This window comes from Pollicipes pollicipes, unplaced genomic scaffold (assembly GCF_011947565.3).
Source record: "Pollicipes pollicipes isolate AB1234 unplaced genomic scaffold, Ppol_2.1 Scaffold_5724;HRSCAF=6776_pilon_pilon_pilon, whole genome shotgun sequence".
Classification (NCBI taxonomy): domain Eukaryota; kingdom Metazoa; phylum Arthropoda; class Thecostraca; order Pollicipedomorpha; family Pollicipedidae; genus Pollicipes; species Pollicipes pollicipes.
In genome coordinates, this window is record NW_023596746.1 from 52,601,432 (window position 1) to 52,623,382 (window position 21,951).

The following is a 21,951-nucleotide window of genomic DNA, read 5'->3' on the forward strand; positions in this document are numbered from 1 at the left end:
TCCAAACGTACGACGTTTGGACGTTACGACGTTACGACGCTACGACGTTCGACGTTACGACTAAACGAGAGCGACATTTCCCGAAGTGCATGTCATGAAATGCCTTACAAGCTAAGCGTGAGAACGTCGAAGCCCTGAGGTCACGTTTGCATGCTCAGCCTGGGGAGAAGATTACGGCCGTGCATCAATTCTTACATCATGAGATCCGTTTCCAAGGTGTTCATAAAACCGGCCACGGTCACTTAACCGGTCACAACATCCCTGGGCAAAGATAACAAGAGACCTGAGATACTGCGTTCTTCCATTTGTAGTCTGTTTACAGCCAATCTGCACATGTGTCGTCCCAGCTGGACACCCTAGAGTCTCGAAGGCTGATCGAACTGGTAATGACTTTAAACTTGCACCACCAGTCCACACCAGCACCACCAATCCACGCTGCCTTTAGATCAGCACCGCCAGTCCACGCTACCTTTAGATCAACACTACCAGTCCCCACGCTACTGAAGGCCGCCTAACCACTCGATGGTGCACTGGTGTTCACCTGTTGGCACAACTTGCCGTTCATGAATGGAGTTTCAAAAACAGACAGTTTGTTTTACACCTTTCTACGATATCATCGCAAGCTTGGTGTATCAAATTAAACAGAGACGCACACAGGATCTTGCAATTTGGGGAGATACACAACTCGAAAATGGAAATCAAGTTCAGTGTGCCACAGGTACGCGCAATTTCTTGAGTGCCGTCAAAAAGAGCAACGCATGTTCTCGATCTGTTTATTTTTCGTGTCTACCTGGAATTTTGAACTGCCAACATTTAATGCGTGCATAATGATGCATGCCATGCATTTAGTAAATTGGGAGGAGGGGAGAGGGACGTGCCCGGAGGTCTCCTATTCACTCGGACTCCACTCGCTGTTCTGGACAGCTATTCGCATGGGAAATGATACTTTAGCATGACTACGCTCACACCAGGGGGGGGGGGGGGGGGGGGTCAGAAGATGCACGCACCGCTCTCCGCCTTTGTGGTGTAAAGACTGCTTTCGTAATAGTGACGGTGATGCACTGAACTATAATGCAGCATGATGGTCGTCATGATGTACACGTGTGGCGATGTGAGCGGTGTGTAAAAAAGCATGGTGTTAATTATTTCATGGAAATAAATCTGACCGTGAACACGGCTTCAACACACTCAATCTCCCCGAAAAAGACATTGTTTGCTTGGTTACGTCGTAGAACCAGTACCTCCTTGCAAGCGAAAGGACAATTATCTTCAACAAACTCCCAGCTCATAATTCCGAAAACCACGAGCCGAAGGTCTCTCTTGTTCCTATCAACTCAAGTTCAAGTCAACGCACAGGTCGCGCTTTTTATTGAGACAGCCGTTCTGGCGACTGGGCCGGTTACCCGCCTTTACCTGCTCTGTCATTTCAGTCGTCGACGTGTCTGTTGAGATCGTGCAAATCAGTTTCATTTTTAAATGTAGATGCTTTTTGACTGTGCAAATGACGCATTTTTAATAGCCTCCACGGAAAATGCAGCTTGTGCACACTCTTCTTCAGTCTGCACGTGGAGGACACGCCATTCTGAACAAAGCTGTTTTCTTTTTGTCAACTTTTTGTGCGGCGGATCATATTCCGTGAACTCTAAACGAGACTTTTTCCGGTGGCCATATCGGACCATCTTGAAGTATTGTTTGTGAATTACTCCCGATTTTAAGCTACTCACAAATTCACACCGGCTCGAAATGGAAAGACAACTTACGTAGTTTTTCTTTTTTAAGTCCCTTCTTATTGCATTCTACTTGTAATGACCGAAAAAATCACGCTACCCCTTGATCAGGAACGCATATTTATGGGACCTAATGCGACAAAAACCAGGTTTTGGGGTATGTTAGGCTATCTTTATCGGCTGAGGCCCCCAAACCGGTTTCGAAATAGTGATACCCGCGATCCTGACCTCAACTGGTCTCGAAACGTCGGCTCAGCTGCAAAGTTTTGCAGCGAAGGCTCAACCAGCCGCAATATTCAGAACGGTCTATAACCGCTCTTACTTCGTCTGAGATTTCAGCGGCGCCGCTGCCATTAACCACCCCGCCAATTACGGGTGAATGACATACCAAGCGTCTCAGAGACCAAGCCATCGGGGCATGAAAACACTTACAGTGACGGTAGAATTCATCTTCCGGAAAAAGATTGGTGTTCCGACTGGGGTACCGTTTATAGAAATGGCTGGTGGTCTCATCGCACTAAATACAGGTTGTACTATCAGGACTATGAATACTTGTGTATTGATACAAGTCTGCACAAATCAATATTTAATCTACCACTTTTAGGTAACTTTTGAATGTCTGAGGGCTCATGGTATAGTCGATATTATTGTAACGTTAACAATGGCATTTAACATGACAACGGTGAAATGTGACATATTTTAACTAAATGACTGACGGAAGGAAATAACTCAATGACAAATTTAACGACAACAAAATGAACAATCAAGTGTCCATTTTGGCTTCTTGAGCAAGAAATGTGCCATAAATAAAGATAATTTCTCAGTTAAGTACTGAATCCATCATGTGTGTATCCGAAAGCACGCTAGGTGAAGCGAAGGCGGCCAAGGGATCCATGCATTCTCTCGCCGAGCTTCACAACTGAGTGGAAGGCACTCCGCACGTGGCGTTGCTGACTCCCGGGTGAGTGGTCCGGTATGTTCTTCTGTAATCGCTTCTCTTAGGTACAGTCAGTCCGGCATCAGTAAAATAGTATTAAAGGCTATTGTCCTGCCTTGCCTTAGGATGACGTAAGCCCGTAAAGAATATAAAAATCAGTCATCATCTATTTTTTGTTGTTTAATACATAAAACAAGTACTTCAAATTTTTTAGTTTCCGCACCGAGCATAACTCAGCCTAGTGGTACCCATCTACGGTACCCATCGATGGAGAGAGAGAGAAAGAGATGGAGAGAGAAGGGGGAGAGAGAGAGAGAAGGGAGAGAGAGAGAGAGAGAGAGAGAGAGAGAGAGAGAGAGAGAGAGAGAGAGAGAGAGAGAGAGAGAGAGAGAGAGAGAGAGAGAGAGAGAGAGAGAGAGAGAGAGAGAGAGAGAGAGAGAGAGAGAGAGAGAGAGAGAGAGAGAGAGAGGAGAGAGAGAGAGAGAGAGAGAGAGAGAGAGAGAGAGAGAGAGAGAGAGAGAGAGAGAGAGAGAGAGAGAGAGAGAGAGAGAGAGAGAGAGAGAGAGAGAGGAGAGAGAGAGAGAGAGAGAGAGAGAGAGAGAGAGAGAGAGAGAGAGAGAGAGAGAGAGAGAGAGAGAGAGAGAGAGAGAGAGAGAGAGAGAGAGAGAGAGAGAGAGAGAGAGAGAGAGAGAGAGAGAGAGAGAGAGAGAGGAGAGAGAGAGAGAGAGAGAGAGAGAGAGAGAGAGAGAGAGAGAGAGAGAGAGAGAGAGAGAGAGTCAGCCGTTAGGGCTGGTCTATCCCACCTATAGAAGCCTATTTCTTCACATATTTCGGTCACTTATATTTGCGTTCCAAATGCCAAGGATATTTTCGGCCTGCGACATGCCTAACTTGGCTTTCGCTTGCGAGTTGTACCCGTTACCCCCGGATTTTAAAATCCTGCGTGCTGCCTTGTTTAACACAATACGTAAAGTTCGTACAGTAATAGAAGAATAAGACAGTAACAATAGCCCTATTGTTCGTAGAAATGTTCATCGCAACGAAGCTCATCGTTTCGTTTCGATAAAGACATATCGCAGAAATATTGCATCATGTATCTCTCCATTCTCTTGTTTTTTCCTCGAGGAATGAGGCTATTACTACCGTCTTACATGCATGCAAAATGCTCCTCGCAAATGCACTGAACATCTTGAGTCGTAGAGCAATGGTGAAACAGACGAATTGTCGATGAATGAAACTACCGTTTATGCATGGTAAGTTGTGCAAGCAGGGAAATCCGATTAATCACTTCAACTTAAAGCTGCCGCATCTTGCAGCGCACTGCTTTTTTGTCCCGCTAAGGTGTTATCGCGTAAAAGCTATCATTAGTTATTGACTGACGCAACATGCAAATGAGTTGGAATGACATAAACACATATTATACCTACTGGGTGCTATGTGGCAGAACATCAACATCCAACTAAAAGTGATATCATTAGGCCGGTACCTAGTGCACCAGGGTTCGAAGGAAATTTGTTGCAGTTGACTAGTCCATATTCCTCTTTTTCCAACACTCATTGGAAGGTGAGCTATAAGGAGCATTGGGGGGGGGGGGAGGCTCAAGTCAGGTTTGGGAAGGCGTGCTCGGCCCCCAAAGTCAATAAGATACACTACTGCGTACATATGCTCCAAAGGGAACTAAGAATTGCTATTTACGGCAGCAGGAAATGTCTTGTCGCGTCTCTTAACATTGAATGCAACCACTGCCACCTTCTTATTGGCTGAACACACTGAATATTTCCATTCGATCGAAATGATCGTTTGCTTATATGTTTCACCGGTTTGGAGCAACCCGATCTGGGCCGGAAGTCCGAAGCGTTCTATGGCAGCTTGGGTGATAATGTCACCTAATACTAATAAAATCGACCTTGTTTGATGCAAAGTATGGTGCAGTGGTGCGGACTATGCGACTAACCACAGCTCTTTTTCTCAAGGGTGTAGCTAGAAGACATATTAACAAACGTCATGAGACTCACTTTATGGAAAAGAATGACTTAGAAGTACCTGAAAACGATTATTGAAAACCCGTTTTATGGTACAATTTACACGCAAATCCCCCAGAGCATCCCTATGATAACGTCACCGCGGGATTGCCAGACCTAGTTCCGACTAGGCTGCGGTCTCCCCTGACCAAGGCAAAGCCTGCTTCTAGTAACAGCATGGCCGGTCTCCAGAAGCCTGACACCACAGAGGCCTTACAAACTGTCTGTCTGTCTAAGTGCTTTCCATTCCTTTTCTCCAGGCATCCGCCTGAAACAGGCACAGAAGCTATATCATGTGAGAGGTCAAGTCGATGCTACTGGTGCGGAAGCAAATCAGCTGAAAACGAGGTTCGACACCTTGGAATATTGCAGACTGGATAACACAGGCCTGTCTGTGAGCAACCCACTTGTTAGAAGTGTTGCGACCTTCACAATCTTCGCGTAGTCAGTGGTATCACGAGCGTAGATTTCTGTCTAAAGACTGCAAAAATCGTATGACGCCGTCACTCGCTATCTTGGTAGGAATTGAAGCCTGTTGGGATTGCGGGCTTGGTAGAAATTTTGCGTTGTATAAAACTGGCAACCAACCAACTGCGTAAGTCCACCAACTTTGTGCACGCCCTACCATAATTGTAGAAATGGAACATAGTAATGATTTTCTTCCTCCTTATAAGAAGTTCAGATGGGCGAATGAGCCGGTACGTAGTGGAGAAGAGAGAAGGTGTCTTAGAAGCGTAAAACGTAAGAAACACACGTGTAAAACAGGTACGCACGATTTGTGACGTGTGGTAAAGGAACGCCACGTTTTCTTGATCCTCCACGTTTAAGGCGTTTACCTGGCAGGGGCGTAGCCAGGATTAGTAAAGGGGAGACCCGGAGCTCTTCGGCAAAACATCACGCCTATATTTAATTTCTTGTCAGTGGCCATTTTGTGGTAAGAGGGGCCAAACCCGATCCTAAGGGAGCCTTCTGTTTGAGTAACCCCCTGCTACGTGGAATTTTTTTTCCGTAGAAATTAAGCAATGCACAGAAACCCTTGCCCTGATAGGATATTCAGGGTGTCCATGCCCCCCCCCCCCTCCCTGTAAGGTTTCCTGAAGATACCTCTTCGGCAGGTCGTCCAATCGCGCCTAAATTTTATTAGTCCATGGGGCATTCATCACGCGCGTTTTACATCAAGCAAAACATGTCTGCTTTCGGAGCACCGTCGATGTTTTAGAAACACTGGGTGGCGATCTACGGCCGGCGCGTGGGCGGGGGCGGGCGGCAAATAACGATGTCGCAGGCTGCCCGAGGCGGACAGACATTATTACAGTAACGGGACCATGCAAAAACCGTGCTCAAACGCATAAAACACACAAAAAACATATAAAAAGTGCCTCTACACTTAAATTCGTTGTGTCAGGTATGTGGGGTCGACGTCCGGTCGGTACAGCCGGTCATGTTAAAGCGGGACGGAGAGAGAAGTCTTATGTCATGCTCTCAAAGTGGTGCTGAAAATAACAGACGATGATTGAGTTCTTATTAAATCGTAAAACATCAAATCAAATCGTTTGAAAGTGACTGTTGAGACCCAAGCCGACCATTCCGTGGCGTGACTTTGTGGTTCAGCCGCGTTCCTACGCTGATCAACTTCTTGCTCCCGCACGCTCTGACACCATCTCTTCACGCGGTTACAACTGTCACCACGTGCCCCCCGCAGTCGAGTGGCCCGCCGGCTCGCTCGAGCCGAGGGAGCTCGACCGCATCTCTGCCAGAGTCCTAATTCCGGCTTCAGGGACCATTACATGCTGGACATTCCATTGTCATGTCTTAAGGGCTATATTTTGTCGTAAAAGGCGAGTGTCTTTAGCTGCCAAACAGCACCAAAGTTGTTGGCACCAGCTGGGCTCTGACCGTCTTCGGCGACGGCGGGGGGGGGGGGGGGGCGGCGGGGGACGGCCTTATAGTACACGACTCGTTACTTCTGTGGCAGTCGTCGTGCTCGACGACCGCCAATGACCATTGCAGGCAGTATCTATAGAAAAAGCGACCCACGACCACCCCCAATGCCATGTGGGAACTGGGCAATTGCACAATCTCAGGCCGATTCAGAGCACATCCTTGTGTTGCATTAAGTTGGCAAAAAAAATTTCCTACGCCCAGAAAGTTTCAGCAACTACGTGTTGCCATGCAGACTGGGTGGCCTGACATGCAAACTCATCGGATGATTCCAGGATTTCAAAGCGGGCCAGTTAAATCACTTGCAGAAGAAACAAGATGCTACAGAGTGAGTGACTGAGTGCGTTTTAACTAAAATCCTAGGGCTAAGGTTTCAACTGGAGGGATCTAGGGTCACAAAATGAGCTGCGGGCAGAGAGGGGTTAAAAAGCGAAAAGTGACGAAACATAGCACCCAAAATAACTAATTAACGGGTTTTGTCCTGGATTTGACCCACATTCTTCTCAAAGTTGTGAGAGCCGAGCCCAAATTAAGGGGGGGGGGACTTAACTAAACGGAATAGAAGGCAATGCCTCTGGCTATTCCATGCAAAGGTCAGCATTCTTCTCATGTAGGATTCGAGGTAAAGTCGTGGAACCCCACAAAATTAAATAGAAAATGCGTCTCTGGTTATGCCTTAAAATGAGACTACTTTATGCACGCGCTTTCGAACATCAGTGTCTGTTCAGAGCTTTATACTTAAGCGGCCTATTTTTTTCAAAAAGTTGCTAGTTCATTACGCCGCCTAGCATATGTACCAGACACCGCTCTTACCAAGACAAGTGAGTGCGAAGGCCCGTTCGATTTTTGCAGTTCTTAGACAGGAGCCCGGCATAGGTCTCGTGCTTTGTAACACAGTCGCAGTCAACGGAATTTAGCACGAAATCCATACATTTTTGGTATCAGCAGATGCAAAAAGGGATTTTTGAGCACTTCTCCCACATTTACTTAGCTCTATGAACTATGCGTGATAACATAAAAAAGGCGTTCGTTTTCACTCGCAGCTGACAACCGGCCAGTCCGCTAGGTCTGCGAGGCGGCGGACACTGTGCGGGGCTTACGCCGGCGATATCGCACTTTGCTAGATATGTCAGAGGGCTAAACAGAGAAAAATGACTAAAATTATGTCCAAAACATATCACAAACCGGGTGCCTTCCCGGATGTGAGCCTCTTCCGACACAAAAGTTGAGGGATGGAGGGATGAAACGCTCCTCCCCCAACTGAAAAGTTGAAGGATGGAGGGATGAAACGCTCCTCCCCCAACTGAAAAGAGAATTACACTCCTGGCGAGCATCACCATAATGTATTGCTGTTTGACCAGAAATTTTATACACAAAGCTCAGTATGCAGTGCTTGCCAAATGTACCAGCTGGCTGCTGAAGGAGCGTGGCCGCGAAAAGCAGGGGTCAGTCTGGCTCATCATTCTTGGTTTTTGATCCACAATTTTTTTGGCAGCACTCCCTTATTCACCACTTGCAAATGGAATGGTATCATGCAACTTGAAGCAATTGCACATACGTATTCTTTTAAGGGCCGCAAAGGCTTATCACAGAACTGTCGTAACTTTTTGAACAAATAAATCTTCACAATAGCAGTCCAGATCGCTGAACTATCAGCGCGGCGCACAAATACGGCGGCCGTGCCTACGCACGGCGGGTCTGACGTAGGACTCAAAGAAGTGGTAGCATTCTCAATAAGGCTATGTTGCCGAGAACCCGTGTCCTTGGCTGAGAGCCTGCACATGTATCATCGCTGACTGAAGAAGCCGCATGTTCTCAAACGAGGCGGACGTCCCGCCCTCCCATACGGATTCTCCAGGTCCAAAGCATACCCCTTCTCTTACGTGCAGACAACGGCAGGCGACTTTCGTATCTGCGATGCGACTGGACCGAACGAGTCCTTGGTGGGTTTAAGTGCGCCCGATAGGTGGCACTACATCACGGCACCACTGGCGATTTAAGGAGGTCGTGATTACGTCTCCCATTAGCAGCAAACCGCGCCATTTAATCACTAAAGGCCGGATCGTGTGAACCTGGTGCAATCCTCATCACTGCTGCCATGGTTTTTGAGCCATCAGGAGGTAATGATGATGGATCGGGGGGGGGGGGGGGGGGGAGCGGCCAGCTGGAGCCAAACGGCTACAGGGCTACACGCCGGTGAGATGGGTGGCCCACTCTCGACTGCGGAGCTACAGGCCGGTGAGATGGGTGGTCCACTCTCGACCGCGGAGCTGCAGGCCGGTGAGATGTGTGGCCCACTCTCGACTGCGGAGCTACAGGCCGGTGAGATGGGTGGCCCACTCTCGGCTGCAGGGCTACAGGCCGATGAGATGGGTGGCCCACTCTCGGCTGCAGGGCTACAGACCGGTGAGATGGGTGGCCCACTCTCGGCTGCAGGGCGACAGACCGGTGAGATGGGTGGCCCGCTCTCGGCTGCAGGGCTACAGGCCGATGAGATGGGTGGCCCACTCTCGGCTGCCCACAGGCCAGGGATGATTGTTCCATTGACGACTGCACGTTTACTGGGCGGAGTGATGCTCACCCGCTTCCGGCACAGCCTTAGCCGGGGCGATCGCCCATAGCCTCACATTTCCCGTGGCGTTTTGCTCCTGATGGCTGCCGCGCTGGCGCGGTCATGCGGCGCCCAGGCAGCCGCGCGCCACGGACGCGACTGGCGCGTGACAGTGACGAGTGCCGACAGATGACGCTGAGGCCCGCTCCCGACACTGCGGCACGCGGCGACCTTGCACGTGCGGCGACGCGAGGCGCTCGGCGCCCGGCGTGACGCGCGTGACGCACGCTGGTGACGGCACGACGTTGAGTTGTGACGAGCCGGGCCCAGCGGCACGCAAGAGGACCCGGGTCCGCCGACAAGGGAGGGGAGCTGGGTCCGCCGACGAGAGAGAGGAGCTGGGCCCGCCGACAAGGGAGAGGACCCGGGTCCGCCGACAAGGGCCCAGCCGCTCTCCCTTGTACCAGCCGCATACCAGCTGCTCTCCCCTGCCGCGTATCAGCGGCTGGGCCCGCTGGCACGCGGCAGGGGTCACGTGCGCCATGATGGCAATGCTGATTGCACGTATTTGGAGTGGATACGGCCGGCATATTGTATCTCATTGCTGCCGTGCAGCCCCGCCGGACGGCTTTGGTCCGCTGGTTGGCCCGATCGTTGATTTACGCGCCGTGTTCGTGGTTTGATTGTGAGCGTAAGCGATGGGAATCGCGAATACGCTGTTACGGAGAACTGACCCAGCTAGTCCCCCTTCGGAACACCAACAGATTGTCCCCGAGGAGCCAAAACAGACGGGTAGCTCGCAGTGCGGGAGCTGAAGTGAGATATTGCTCAGAGAGAGAAGAGCGAAGATCGCGGATCCTCCTGACATGCGTGCCAGTATGGGAGCGCAGGGGTGACGACACGTGACGCCGCCGAGCTCGAAAGATCCGGCGGCATACCTTCCCACGGCTTAACCCCCGATGGTGGTAAACCATCGACGGCTGGCACTGAAGGCGCCAGGAGCGTTTGTATTTCAGCGTCACGATCGCAGCATGGAGTGACCTGTCCGTTAGACCTGTTTCACTGAAGGTCAGAGGCCGTGGCCGGCTCGGCGGCCGGTCCTGTGTGTCATCGCACTCGTGGAAGGACGTTTGAGATCGGCTCTTTGATATGAACACCGCGTCGGACGGATAAGTCGTTGGGTTGTTCCATACGGCTCATATCGACGGCTAAGATGCCCGACGCGATATTCGACCACGGTGCTCGCTGGAAAAAAGGAGCCTCTGGCATAGCTCTTTCTATTGAATTTTCAAGCCTGATTCATGAAAGCTGTCACATCACACTCCAGTATAGCGGAGGTACCGAAGCCGACGTCTTTTGAAAACGACCTGTGAACAGCCGTCCATACACACGTAAATATGGCATACCCACCGCACAATAGTGGCCACATTAATACAAATTACAAGTGTAGCGCTGACGACTACAGTGCTGTTTCCAAAGCACGCATAATCCGGAAAAAAATATAACTCACAGCGTCTTACACGCGCGAAGTTTCAGGAATCTCTGAGTTTCTGAATTTCAGCCTGTGGCACAGTCAGCCTGGGACGTCGCGGTCAAGCAATGCGCGCCAGCAAGGCAAGCAATGGACTGCGGCCGTTCCGTCGTCGACCAACACAGGAGGCAGGGCCTCGCCCTGTGGCCGTTCCACCGATGACCAACACGGGGGCCTCTCCTGAGGCAGGGCCTCGCCACGTGGCCGTTCTTTCGGTGAGCAACACCGGGTCTTTCCTCCTGGGAGAGGCCGACCCGCTGCAGAGAAAAACAACCTTTTTGGGTGGCGATTCCTCACACGGCTCGGAGCATGGAATGCGCCACTGGTGAATGCTGTCCAGATGCCGTTTTCGCTCATCTGGAGCAGCTTGCTAAAGACGTCTGGCTGGATTTTGTGGGCGGCTTATGTACGGATGCCCTCCTGCCTGCGTCTGTCACCCTTTTCATTAGGTCGAAACTTCAGCCTGAAATTTCAGCCTAAAATTTCAGCCACGGCGGATTCGGTGGCCTTGGAACTCTGAAAAAACGATCAGTCACAGAGCTTGCTAAAAATGTGTCCACGATTCCCCGAATGCCATAATGGAGGGGCTTCTTCAGGGTCCCGTAACGCCAGGTGGCACCATAAGCTTTTTCAACATCAAAAACACAGCGCCAACATGAGGTTTTTCCCTAAAATTGGTACGGATATTGGTGCCGAGAGCTATAAGATGGTCAATCGTACTGCGATATTTTTCTGAATCTACAATGAGCAGCCGTAAAAACGTTGTACCGCTTAAAAGAACACGACGAACGTGCATTTAAAATACCTAGATGGATGATGTCAGTCAGATAGGGCGAAGGTCGGCCGGGTCAGCCCCACTCTTACCAGGCTTGAGCATAGGGGCCCATGTACGACTCAAGCCAGGACTGCGGAAAACCTCCAGCCGCCCAGGGTTCATTGTAAGCTGCTAAAAGGGCCTCAGCTACTGAAGTGGGGAGTTGCTTAAGCATGACGTTGTGAATTATATCCGGACCCTCTGCCACGTTGCGCAGCTATCTGATCGCGGAAATCGGCTCGGTTATTGTAAACGGCCGGTTGCACGACATCTGCCTTCTCTGCTGAAGTTTATCGGGGATGTCCCGCAGCGGATCCGGTGGCCTATAAACTGTGGGATGGCATCGCTATTACCGCACCGTTCGAAAAGTGCGCGTGGATTTCATTTGCTACGTCATTTGCTGGGTGTATAATGTCATGTCCGTTGATACGGGGCACAGGGTGTGGTGAAGACGAGTGCTGTCCCGCAAGGCGTTTGTTCCGCGCCCACACATTGGATGCAGGTGTTTGGCAGTTCAGTTGGCCGACGTACGATTGCCAAGATGCCCGCTTAGCCTCTAGAATGGTGCGTCTAGCAGCCGCTCATGCCCATCGAAATGCAATTAGATTCTTCGTCGTGCTCCGACGGCCAAACTTCCTGAGGGCCCTCTTATGCGTAAAGATGGCCTCCCGACGCTGCTGTGTTCGCCATGGGACGGGGGACCGGCGAGGGTTGCCTGACGTTCGCAGTACGCGGTTCACAGTAAACACCCTTCCGCAGACCGCAAAATCAACGAAGTCAAACCCTCTACTGACGGGGTTTCGCTCACTGGTTGCATGGTAAGGAAATGCTCGATCCTCGCTCGAAACTCAGTCCGGTCAGCTTTTCTGAAACTCCAGCGCTGTGGTCGAGAGCCAAGGAGAACGTCAGCCCGGTACTTGATCCAGATGGGGAAGTGGTTACTTCCCGTTGGATCGCCTGACACCGACCAGCCAAAATAGTTGATCAGTTGTGGGCTTAAAAAACTTCAGTCGATTGCCTTTCGATATCCGTCCCAATGGAAGTGTAAAATGGGTTTGAGTGCACATGTTTAAGAGGCACAGCGATTCTTCATGTACATATGAAGGCTTCACAGCGCTTCCTGCGAGGGTTTGTCTGAACACATCCCTACGCTGAATGGTGAGCGTTAAAATCACCAAATATATGGGCGGGCGGCGGAAGCTGAGTCACCAGGTCTCAGATGAGTGAAAACCAGGATGTGAATATCTTTACTGCCACAGGAGGTTCGTGACAACTATAATCAATACAGCACACATGGTACATGTGAAGAGTAGGAAGGCATTGCACAAGACGTTAGTGAACATTCATGCGGGACGCGTACGGTGGATAAACGATGCATTTTCCATAATATGGCAGTAGCAAGGGTTACAACACAAAAGCCATTTAACCCATTTTGACCTGGGTGAAACTAACGAAGACTGGCTACTTCCAGAGTGTTCAGTTCAAGTTATCTGTCAGCAGCCCAACCGGAAACACTAATAATTTCAACTCAGAAGTGACATGTAAGCAGTGCAAACCGATAACCTAAGATGCTCCCCCCAGTCCAGGCAGTTGATTTGCTGCCGTAACAGCCTCGGGGATGTAGCAAAATCTTCTAATCGTCACCCAAAGACCGATTTCCCCTCACTCCGTGTGCTTACCTCGAACTCAATCCGTAAGTCTGTGTACAAAAGGGCGGTTAAAAACTTTTCATTAGAAGATGCCCAGTAAGAGATTATTCCCGTTCTTTGATATTTTTCACAAACATTATTAAAAAGTTTAGGTCGATGTCTATAAAGTCCATGACGCACAGAGCACTTCAAGCACACCATTATTGTTATTATCTTTTGTCATTTGGGGCGATGCAGTGCTTTTTTAAAATCAACATATCACAGCAATATAACACAACCTTTTCATGGCACACGACCTCACGGCTGGGACGGTCCAATTACAGTACTTATTACTGTGTATAGTGATTAGATGATATATGTGATTATGCATGAATGTGTACGTAAGTGCGGGATTACGCGCGTGCGTGCATGCATGCGTATGGTGCGTGTGGATGTGCGTGTGCACACGTTTGCGTACCTGAGTGACTGCGTGTCTGCGGGTTTTGCAAAGAATGTTCACTTCTATCATCTCGCGCTTCTAAATCTGAAATCCTTCCAGGCGATGCTATATCGTCTTTAAAGCTTGTTTGAACGTCAATGGGAACATATTTCTCACAATGGGAGACCAGGGATAAGGCTCCCGATGTTCAGGGTATGTATTGAACAACACAGTGGGAGGAAGTGACAATGACCTGATGATAACTTTACGGAAAGACTGAGACAAGACGAAACATCATGAACAGACCGCTTGTGCAGGCCACCGTCTTCTTCCGGTGTGTAAATATGTGAACGAGGTGTCGGCCGGCTATCTGTCCAGCCGCCGTCAGGTGTCGAGGAGTCCCGAAGAGCGCTGGACGGTACTTGGCTATCTGCCATGTACGCGTCACAGTCCAAATCGCTCCTTGTGAGTTGCTCGAATTTGAAGCAAGGTCCTCTTGATTGCGCGCCCACTGCTGTCCTTCTGTCTCGTCTGTCTGTCCTGTCTGTCTGTCTGTCTGTCTTTTCTGTCCAACTGTCCTTCCCGGTTGGCTCAGCTGTATGCGCACTTACACCAGGCGATGACGTTGGAACGTTTGTTCCATTGGTCGATGATTGAGTACATGAGTTTACCATTTCCTTGTCGCAGGTCCCTGAGAGCAAATGCTGCAACATGAAAACTTGTAATGCGTTCTGGCACTTGTTTAGCGCTTGCAATAACTGAAGCTGCAGCACCTCTGCTCCTGCAGCCAAAGGAAAGGCGTTTACCCGGTCGGAAACAGAGCTGTTGGTCCTCGGACACACCTAACATTCAGCTGAACTTCTCAACTTCAACTTCCCACCCACAAAGAAGTGCTTCTAAGCTGCTGCTCTTCCCGAAGGTGTGCTGGCGGTTGTAGTGAGAGCTTGGCAGCCAGATCTGTAAAGGCATACGACATATGTATTCGCGGATGTGATGCGAAATACAGATGTACTGAGTACACCTTCGCAGATAAAGCTGTCCAGCTCTCGTCATGCTCGCTAGTACTCCTCCGGAGAGGAATGCAGTTTAGAAGTACTAACTGTATCGTGGAAGGTTGATTTCGTTAGATTTGAGGAGCACTTGTGTCCGAGGAGCCACAGTTCCGTCCACGTCCGCCAGTCCTCACGCTTCTTGAGTCTCCACCAATAACAGGCCGGTTTAATGCAATGCGTAATTCCGCCACGAAGTTCGTCATGGCATCTGCAATTCTGGTAGACCGGTGGCCTCAGGGGTGACGTCTATCAGACTGGTTGACCAACACCAAGTACTCGCCTTTCTCCTAAATCAGACACTTCTTTACCTTTCTCGTAGTTTTTGTGCCAACCACACCTTCCACGCGCATGAAGAAGACGCAATAGACGGGTTCATGCTGTCTTTGTCGCTCAGTTTTCGGCCAATTTTTGTTTTCTAAGCCGATTACCCGTTACCCGAAAGAACTAACCTGGAGTGCCTTCCGAGCTCCGAGCTAGCGATGCAATAAATCGCATGCCAACACCAGAAAACATTTGATCAAGCTGCGGCGCTCCCAGCTAGGAAGTGCCACACATATAAACGGCAAAACAGCGGTGGTGGAAATCCAGCATCAATGTTATGCAATAGACAGGCATAATTATAAAATAAGTCTTAGAGCAGTCATAGTCAGCAAGTGACAGGCCCGATGACAACCACTCAAAGGCCGTTTTCATTTACTCACTGCCCGCAAGCGGTATCAATCACACAGGCCAAATAGGAAATCACTACCTGGCCAGTTTCCAGCAGTGTCCTGGGCTGAGTTTCCAAGAAGCCGACTCAGCTAAGTGAAGTTTGTTGTTAAGCGCACTCCAGGAGTTGTCCGCCGGACTCACGGTCGCCCGGAACTCTGCGCTGTATGCACGTCCTCTGCTGTCAACGGCGGCGGCGGCGGCAGGCCACAAGGTGCAATGAAGGGAAAGCGGAAGGAATGCTATTTTGGAATTCGAATTGCAATGCAGCTTCTTAGCCCTTCGTTAATGACAAACGTGGTTAAGTGCAGGATTCGAAAATACAGGATAGATATGTACAAGAACTCACTAGTCAAATTTTGAGCTCGCTAGGTCGTGACATTCGGGTCAAATAAGGTCAAACTCCAGATTATTGTCCAAGTTCCCTTAGACCTCCGCAGCAACCACCTTTAACGCAGATACCCCATGGTATGTTCTTATAAAATAGGTTGATTGGGGTGATTCTAGGTCAGCGATCTTTTTTAACCTATATGAAGTTGAATACATTTGGCGACCTACTTGTGATCAAGAAAGTTAAAATGAGCGCCATCAACTACCCCACAAGGACAGAGTCCAGCATAAGAAAGCAAGTTGGTGTTGACCTCGACCTGACCTTTATACCTGACCAGGTCAATGAAATTAGCCATAATCCTAGATGCAGCTGTCTAAATGCCTAAAAAGCATATCAAAGATACATGGCTTCGTCTAACACTCCGTCCTTGCATCATATTGAAGTAACCTCTTAGAATGGCCTGACTGAACTGTCGTAATCGGCTATAGCTATGCAAGGTTTGGTGCAACTATACCATGCCCTTCGTAAGATATCTTGGAAAAAAACTGACCAAGAAATTGCTCCCCGAGTGCGTGTTAATCACTGGGCCAGCTCACCTTATCAGGCGTAAAAATCACGGAAGGGATATTTCAGCATCCTTAATACGAACTGCAGGTTCATCAACTAAAAGAATGCAACTGCATTGCTCAAATCATGCCGAATTTAATAATGCCCCACAGCATCCATTCGGACTCGTATCACTATGAGGTGCTTTGAGACTGATTTCCGTGGATTTTAGGGCAGCGTGGAGCATGAAGCGAAGCAAAATCTACTCGCCATATTTTCGTAACGAATGCAACTATTCTGCCGGCATTCCATCTAGGCTTGCGTTGAAAAATACGTGGATTTATGGCACTCTATACGTATTTTTTCACTTCACCTGCATGTTTATGGCCTCTCACGCTCCGCTGAACGTCATCTCCTCAGATTCTCCCACGACAGGGCGAAATGGCAACCTTTTGAGACCGACGGGGCTGTGTTCGTATAAGTCGGAATGTCCATCAGTATGCAGCAAGGCCGCCGGATCACCACCGACCGGGAGTGTATTAGGTTACCATCAACAAGGAGTGTATTAGATCACCATCAACAAGGAGTGTATTCGCGCCAGTGTTGAACAGCCCACCGCAACTCCGCTCCCACACAGTTCGCCGCAGTCCCTCTCTTCCGCTCCCACACAGCCCAGCCCCAGCTCCTCTCCTCCGCCCTCACACAGTCCGCCGCAGCCCCTCTCCTCCGCCCTCACACAGTCCGCCGCAGCCCCGCTCCTCCGCCCCCACACAGTCCGCCGCAGCCCCTCTCTTCCGCTCTCACACAGTCCGCCGCAGCCCCGCTCCTCCGCCCCCACACAGTTGGCCGCCGTCCCTCTCTTCCGCTCCCACACAGCCCAGCCCCAACCCCTCTCCTCCGCTCCTGCCCAGCCCGGATCGGCCTCTCCCCTCCACTCTACGCACGCGTGGCGTTCACGTACGGCGAGCAGCGGTCCCGCTTGGCTGACCATGACTGCGCACGGCCGCGGTCGCCCGGTCCCGCGCCGCGATGCAGCGCACGGCGCAGCGCACAGTCGGGTCCTCTCGGAGAGGCATGCTTCGAGGAATGTCCCGCGCCCGGCAGGCCCTGACATGGGCGCCGCGCTGACCGCCGCTGACTGGCGGACGGCCGCCGGAGCGACGCCGCCTCGGGACGGCACCCCGCTGCAGCACGCGCGGCCGCCGTTGACTGACGCACGGCTGCCGGGGCGCCGCCGCCTCGGGACGGCACCCCGCTGCAGCACGCGCTGACCGCCGCTGACTGGCGCACGGCCGCCGGAGCGCCGCCGCCTCGGGACGGCACCCCGCTGCAGCACGCGCTGACCGCCGCTGACTGGCGCACGGCCGCCGGAGCGCCGCCGCCTCGGGACGGCACCCCGCTGCAGCACGCGCGGCCGCCGCAAACCGCCGTGTCGGCGGTCGGCGCTCGGCGGCGGTTAGTCCTTCTTCTCGACGCCTCGCTGCTGCATGCGCTCCTCCAGGAAGGGCATCACGGCCTCCAGGCAGGACCAGGAGGTCCACTCGTGCTGCTGATGCCCTGCCGGTCGAAGAGCCGCCGTCAGCGCAGGCCCGTCACTGACTCAGCGCCGGTCTGTCGGCCGGCGGGACCACACAGCGCGCCCGCGGCCGCCGACCACAGCCGACGCGTGCACAATGATTATCCGCGCGGCCTGATTAGAATGGGCCGGCCGGGCGCACCACAATGGACGGCGCATCTCGCGAGTCATTTGGCACGCTTTTTGGACGCCACACCGGAGTGGCGCTTCCGGCGCGCCGGGGAGGGCGGCGGGGACCCGCTGGGGTGGCTGGCTCGGGTCACGATCGGGGCACTGGCGGGTCATGAGCGGGTCACGCATTCCCGGATTTCCAGGAAAGGTGGCATGAGCTGCATCTCCCATAGAGTCTTCTCCACCAATGGCGGAGGTTGTGTTCCGTATCCGTTCACGCAAGGCATTGGAACACAGCACACGAGACCGCATCCTTGTCAAACATCCTCCACCCGATGGCGAGGCTGCGGCACTTAGAACACGTTATCTAGGACAGCTACTGTTCAAGGTCAGTCTCTATGACTGCGATCACTGGAGCGTATTACACGGCTAGTGCTTGACGGCATCTTAATAACAAAGAACCACGTAATTTCATCTGTCTATCAAGTTACCATCGTAGATACACCGACAACCAGACCTAAAATGCTTGGTGAGAAAAACATGAAACCTCAAATGTTAGGAAAACAATACAAAGTGATGCGTTCCAACCATTAGCAAGTTTTCTCCGACATGGATGCCAATTTTGGAAAATGCTCCACCAGCCTGTTTCACGAATTTTCAAACTTATTTTCCGATCGTGAAAACGTTCCTCATGATAACCATCACGTTTCATCAATATGCCACAAAATTTGAGCACGTAATAAAAGCGGACTAGCTTTGATACCTTGCTTCATTCGTTCTATCGTTGTGCCATAAGGGATGAAATATAAGGAATTAAGTCGGAATAAAGTCGGTTCGGCATATTAACGTGGCCGGCTTGTGGAGCCAATCGCGGTTCAGGTACGGGCGGGCGCAGACCAGCTGCCGGGAAAAGTGACGTCTTTAGTTTCAGCATCAACTTTACGATATGCGGCTCTGTTCATTAGTTTCATACTGGGTTTCAGCTGTGCATTCTGTGCTCATCGATTTCTGGGCACGGTTTCTAAGAACACCGAAGCTCACAGGCAGAGAGTACAAGTCTCACCACCACACGTTGTGTCAAACTCGCCAGCACAAAAGGTGTCATAGAGACCGAAATGTCTTCTTCAAAGCGGACCGAAATACGCGGAACAACTCCATTCATCCATGGATGGGGGCGCAGAAATCACATCGAGTTAAGACGCTAAGAACCTGAAATCGACAGTCGACTGTGTCATTCTTCACACAGACCCTTAACTTGTGACACACCGCAACCAGCACAGCAGTGAACGGGAACACTTTCTCTTATCCACCACTACCGACGTGCGGGAAGACGACGTTGAAAGGGAATGTTTCACATTTGAAGATAATGCAGCACGCATCAGACATGATGAAACAACTTCACTTAAACTATTGGTATTATTTTTAAGTAGAAAAGACTGCTCTGGGCAACACGATTTCTCTGTTTAGTAAATATGCTCCCCGACGCCCCATTGTTTGATTACGTCATCATACCTTGTACAACATTGATTAAGGGCCAATTGACGGCCCTTGTATCTGGAAATTGTGCTCACAAACGCAAGAAATAAACGACTCGACCGTCGCACTTTTCTCGGAGTTGGTCCCCGCATGTCGTCGGGGAGTGGCAGGATTTGAATGACGTTACCATGACGTAATGCATGCCAAGGTGACCCGGAAATACTCTCCCTGAAATACTCTCCCCGCTTTCGCGAGCGTGCGGATCAGAAGCTGGAAAGATTCAGGTTTTCAGATGGGCATGGCTGTGAACTGCACCGAAAGGCCGTTAAAATGGCCATTTCGATTAAAAAAAAACCATACCAATGTGAAACACTTCCTGTAAAGCAGTAGCGGCCACGTGAGTCATGTGATGATCGGACAATGGTGAGCCAATGCATCATTGTGACTGCTCCCCCATACCCCTCCCCCATACTTACCTAAGCGGAGGCTGGAACTATTATCCGCATCCGACCTAGTATTTGCCTATTTACCTGGTATGTCAATACATCGAGGCCGGGAAGACTGTCCCGTTTTACGGCACAAACACGGCCCATTCCGGTCCGATGACCACTCCGGACACCCAGGTAAGTGCCCGTCGCACCTTTCTGAGCCTCCCAGTCCCACGGAAGCCCGCGAGATCCTTGTCACACCACCCCATGGCCCCGTGGGTGACCCTTGGCGGCACGGGGGACGCCGGCCCGGCCCGTCCACCACCGACAGTGAATTACCGACGCCCCAGGCCGCAGAAGCTCATGTCAAAGTCGATCGGCTCACCTTTGTCAGCCGGGAGCAGCGGTCGGCGGCAGCCGGCCGAGCCCGGCCCGAAAAACTGGCCTTGACGCGTTACTGGGCGAGATTACAGGGGCCGAAGGACATTGCCAGGGACGCTAGTCAGGCTCAGAAGGCGGTGAGGCCGTACAACAGGGACAGGGGGCGCGGCAGCGGCGCCGTGCCGGAACAGCAGGCCACACGGCAAGCTCACGGGGCCGTGCCGGAGCAGCAGGCCACACGGGAAGCTCACGACACTCCCCGAGCCACGTCTTGACATTGCCAGGGACGCCAGTCAGGCTCAGAAGGCGGTGAGGCCGACAACAGGGACAGGGGGCGCGGGCAGCGGCGCCGTGCCGGAACAGCAAGCAACACGGCAAGCTCATGACACTCCACGAACCACGTCTTGAAGCGTGCCTTTCTCTGGAAGTCCAACCGGAGCTCATCGGCCGCGACGTGAAATTAAGTTTCTTACCAAGGCATGACATCGAGTACGTAGGGACTGTATTGCAAGCCGACAACACAATGAAGAAAAAGATCGGCAGCTTGGTGCCAATCAACACAATTTGATACGGAACTAGTCATGCACAATAATGAGGGTGTCACCAGCCACGTGTGCTGCGTTCCGCCGAGGACCTTACACAGATACCACGCCGGAGCTGCTATTCATCGGAAGAAGAGGAGCGCAAACACTGAGAGGCGGGGATGCTTGCGAAGGTGAACACGATGCTTTTGTTCGGGAGGCCGTCCCACTCAGGCTTCACGGCGGCCTCATGTGTCATGTTCTCAGCACATCGCACAAGACTTGTGTTTAAGGGAGGCTCCACTCTCAGCCCATACACGACCGGTCAGTGTTTGTATGCGCCGCGCTACTCTGCTGCCGCGGCAGTACGCGCCCGAGGGCAGGGCACCATACATCACGGAAAATACTCTACTCACGCTTAACCAGCGATAATGCGGCAATAAAACAACCAGCAAGGGTGGGTAATTTTCACTGTACCCAGTCGCGCAAATGGCCACTTCACCAGGCCACTTCCGCTGGGCGTAGAACCACCAGTCGTCTCAGAAGTCGCTTACAACTCCACAACGACAAGGTGGTGTATTCTGTACCACCTGGGTTGTTCCCAAGCCGCCACATCCTTGGCACAGCGTAAAACGGCACCTCAGTCACGCAAAACGGGCTTCACTGTCTGCCTGAGAGAAGACTGTCACGATCACGATAATTGACGGGATCATGTCGGCGGAGGCCGGCCGTGGCGGAGCGTCGCTGCGTAACCGGAAGTACCGGATGGGCACGCCGCGGCAGGGGACACGGCACGGCAGGGATGGCCGCTCTGCTCCGTCAGCGCCGCCTGCTTAATTGAGGCCTCAAGGTGAGGCTGGCAAGCGGCGGCGGCGGCGACGGCGGCGCCCACCGGAGCCGGCGCGCCGCGTCCCGCGGAGCCGGCGCGCCGCCGCGTCCCCGGCCGCAGCGCCGACACCGCGGCGTCCGTACGGCCGCCCCCGCGGTACACCACTGCACAGGTGGTGACGGCCGCAGAGGGAGGGGTGCAGGTACGGCTGTACTGCGCCAGCGGGCGCGACCCCAGCATCAGCGCAGTGGTGACGGCCGCAGAGGGAGGGGTGCAGGTACGGCTGTACTGCGCCAGCGGGCGCGACCCCGGCATCAGCGCAGTGGTGACGGCCGCAGAGGGGGTGGTGCAGGTACGGCTGTACTGCGCCAGCGGGCGCGACCCCGGCATCAGCGCAGTGGTG

General features: G+C 52.0%; 1 protein-coding gene across 1 annotated transcript in view; it reads right to left on the minus strand.

Annotated features, from left to right (window-relative positions):
• Nucleotides 1-17,665: 17,665 nt before the first annotated feature.
• The window catches only part of LOC119103667 (cotranscriptional regulator FAM172A homolog), a 46,924-nt gene continuing 42,638 nt past the window's right edge, over nucleotides 17,666-21,951 (minus strand). The window contains exon 9 of the mRNA XM_037227285.1: nucleotides 17,666-17,783. Within this exon, the coding sequence (XP_037083180.1) occupies nucleotides 17,683-17,783 (101 nt within the window). The 3' untranslated portion in view covers nucleotides 17,666-17,682. The remainder of the gene's footprint in view (nucleotides 17,784-21,951) is intronic.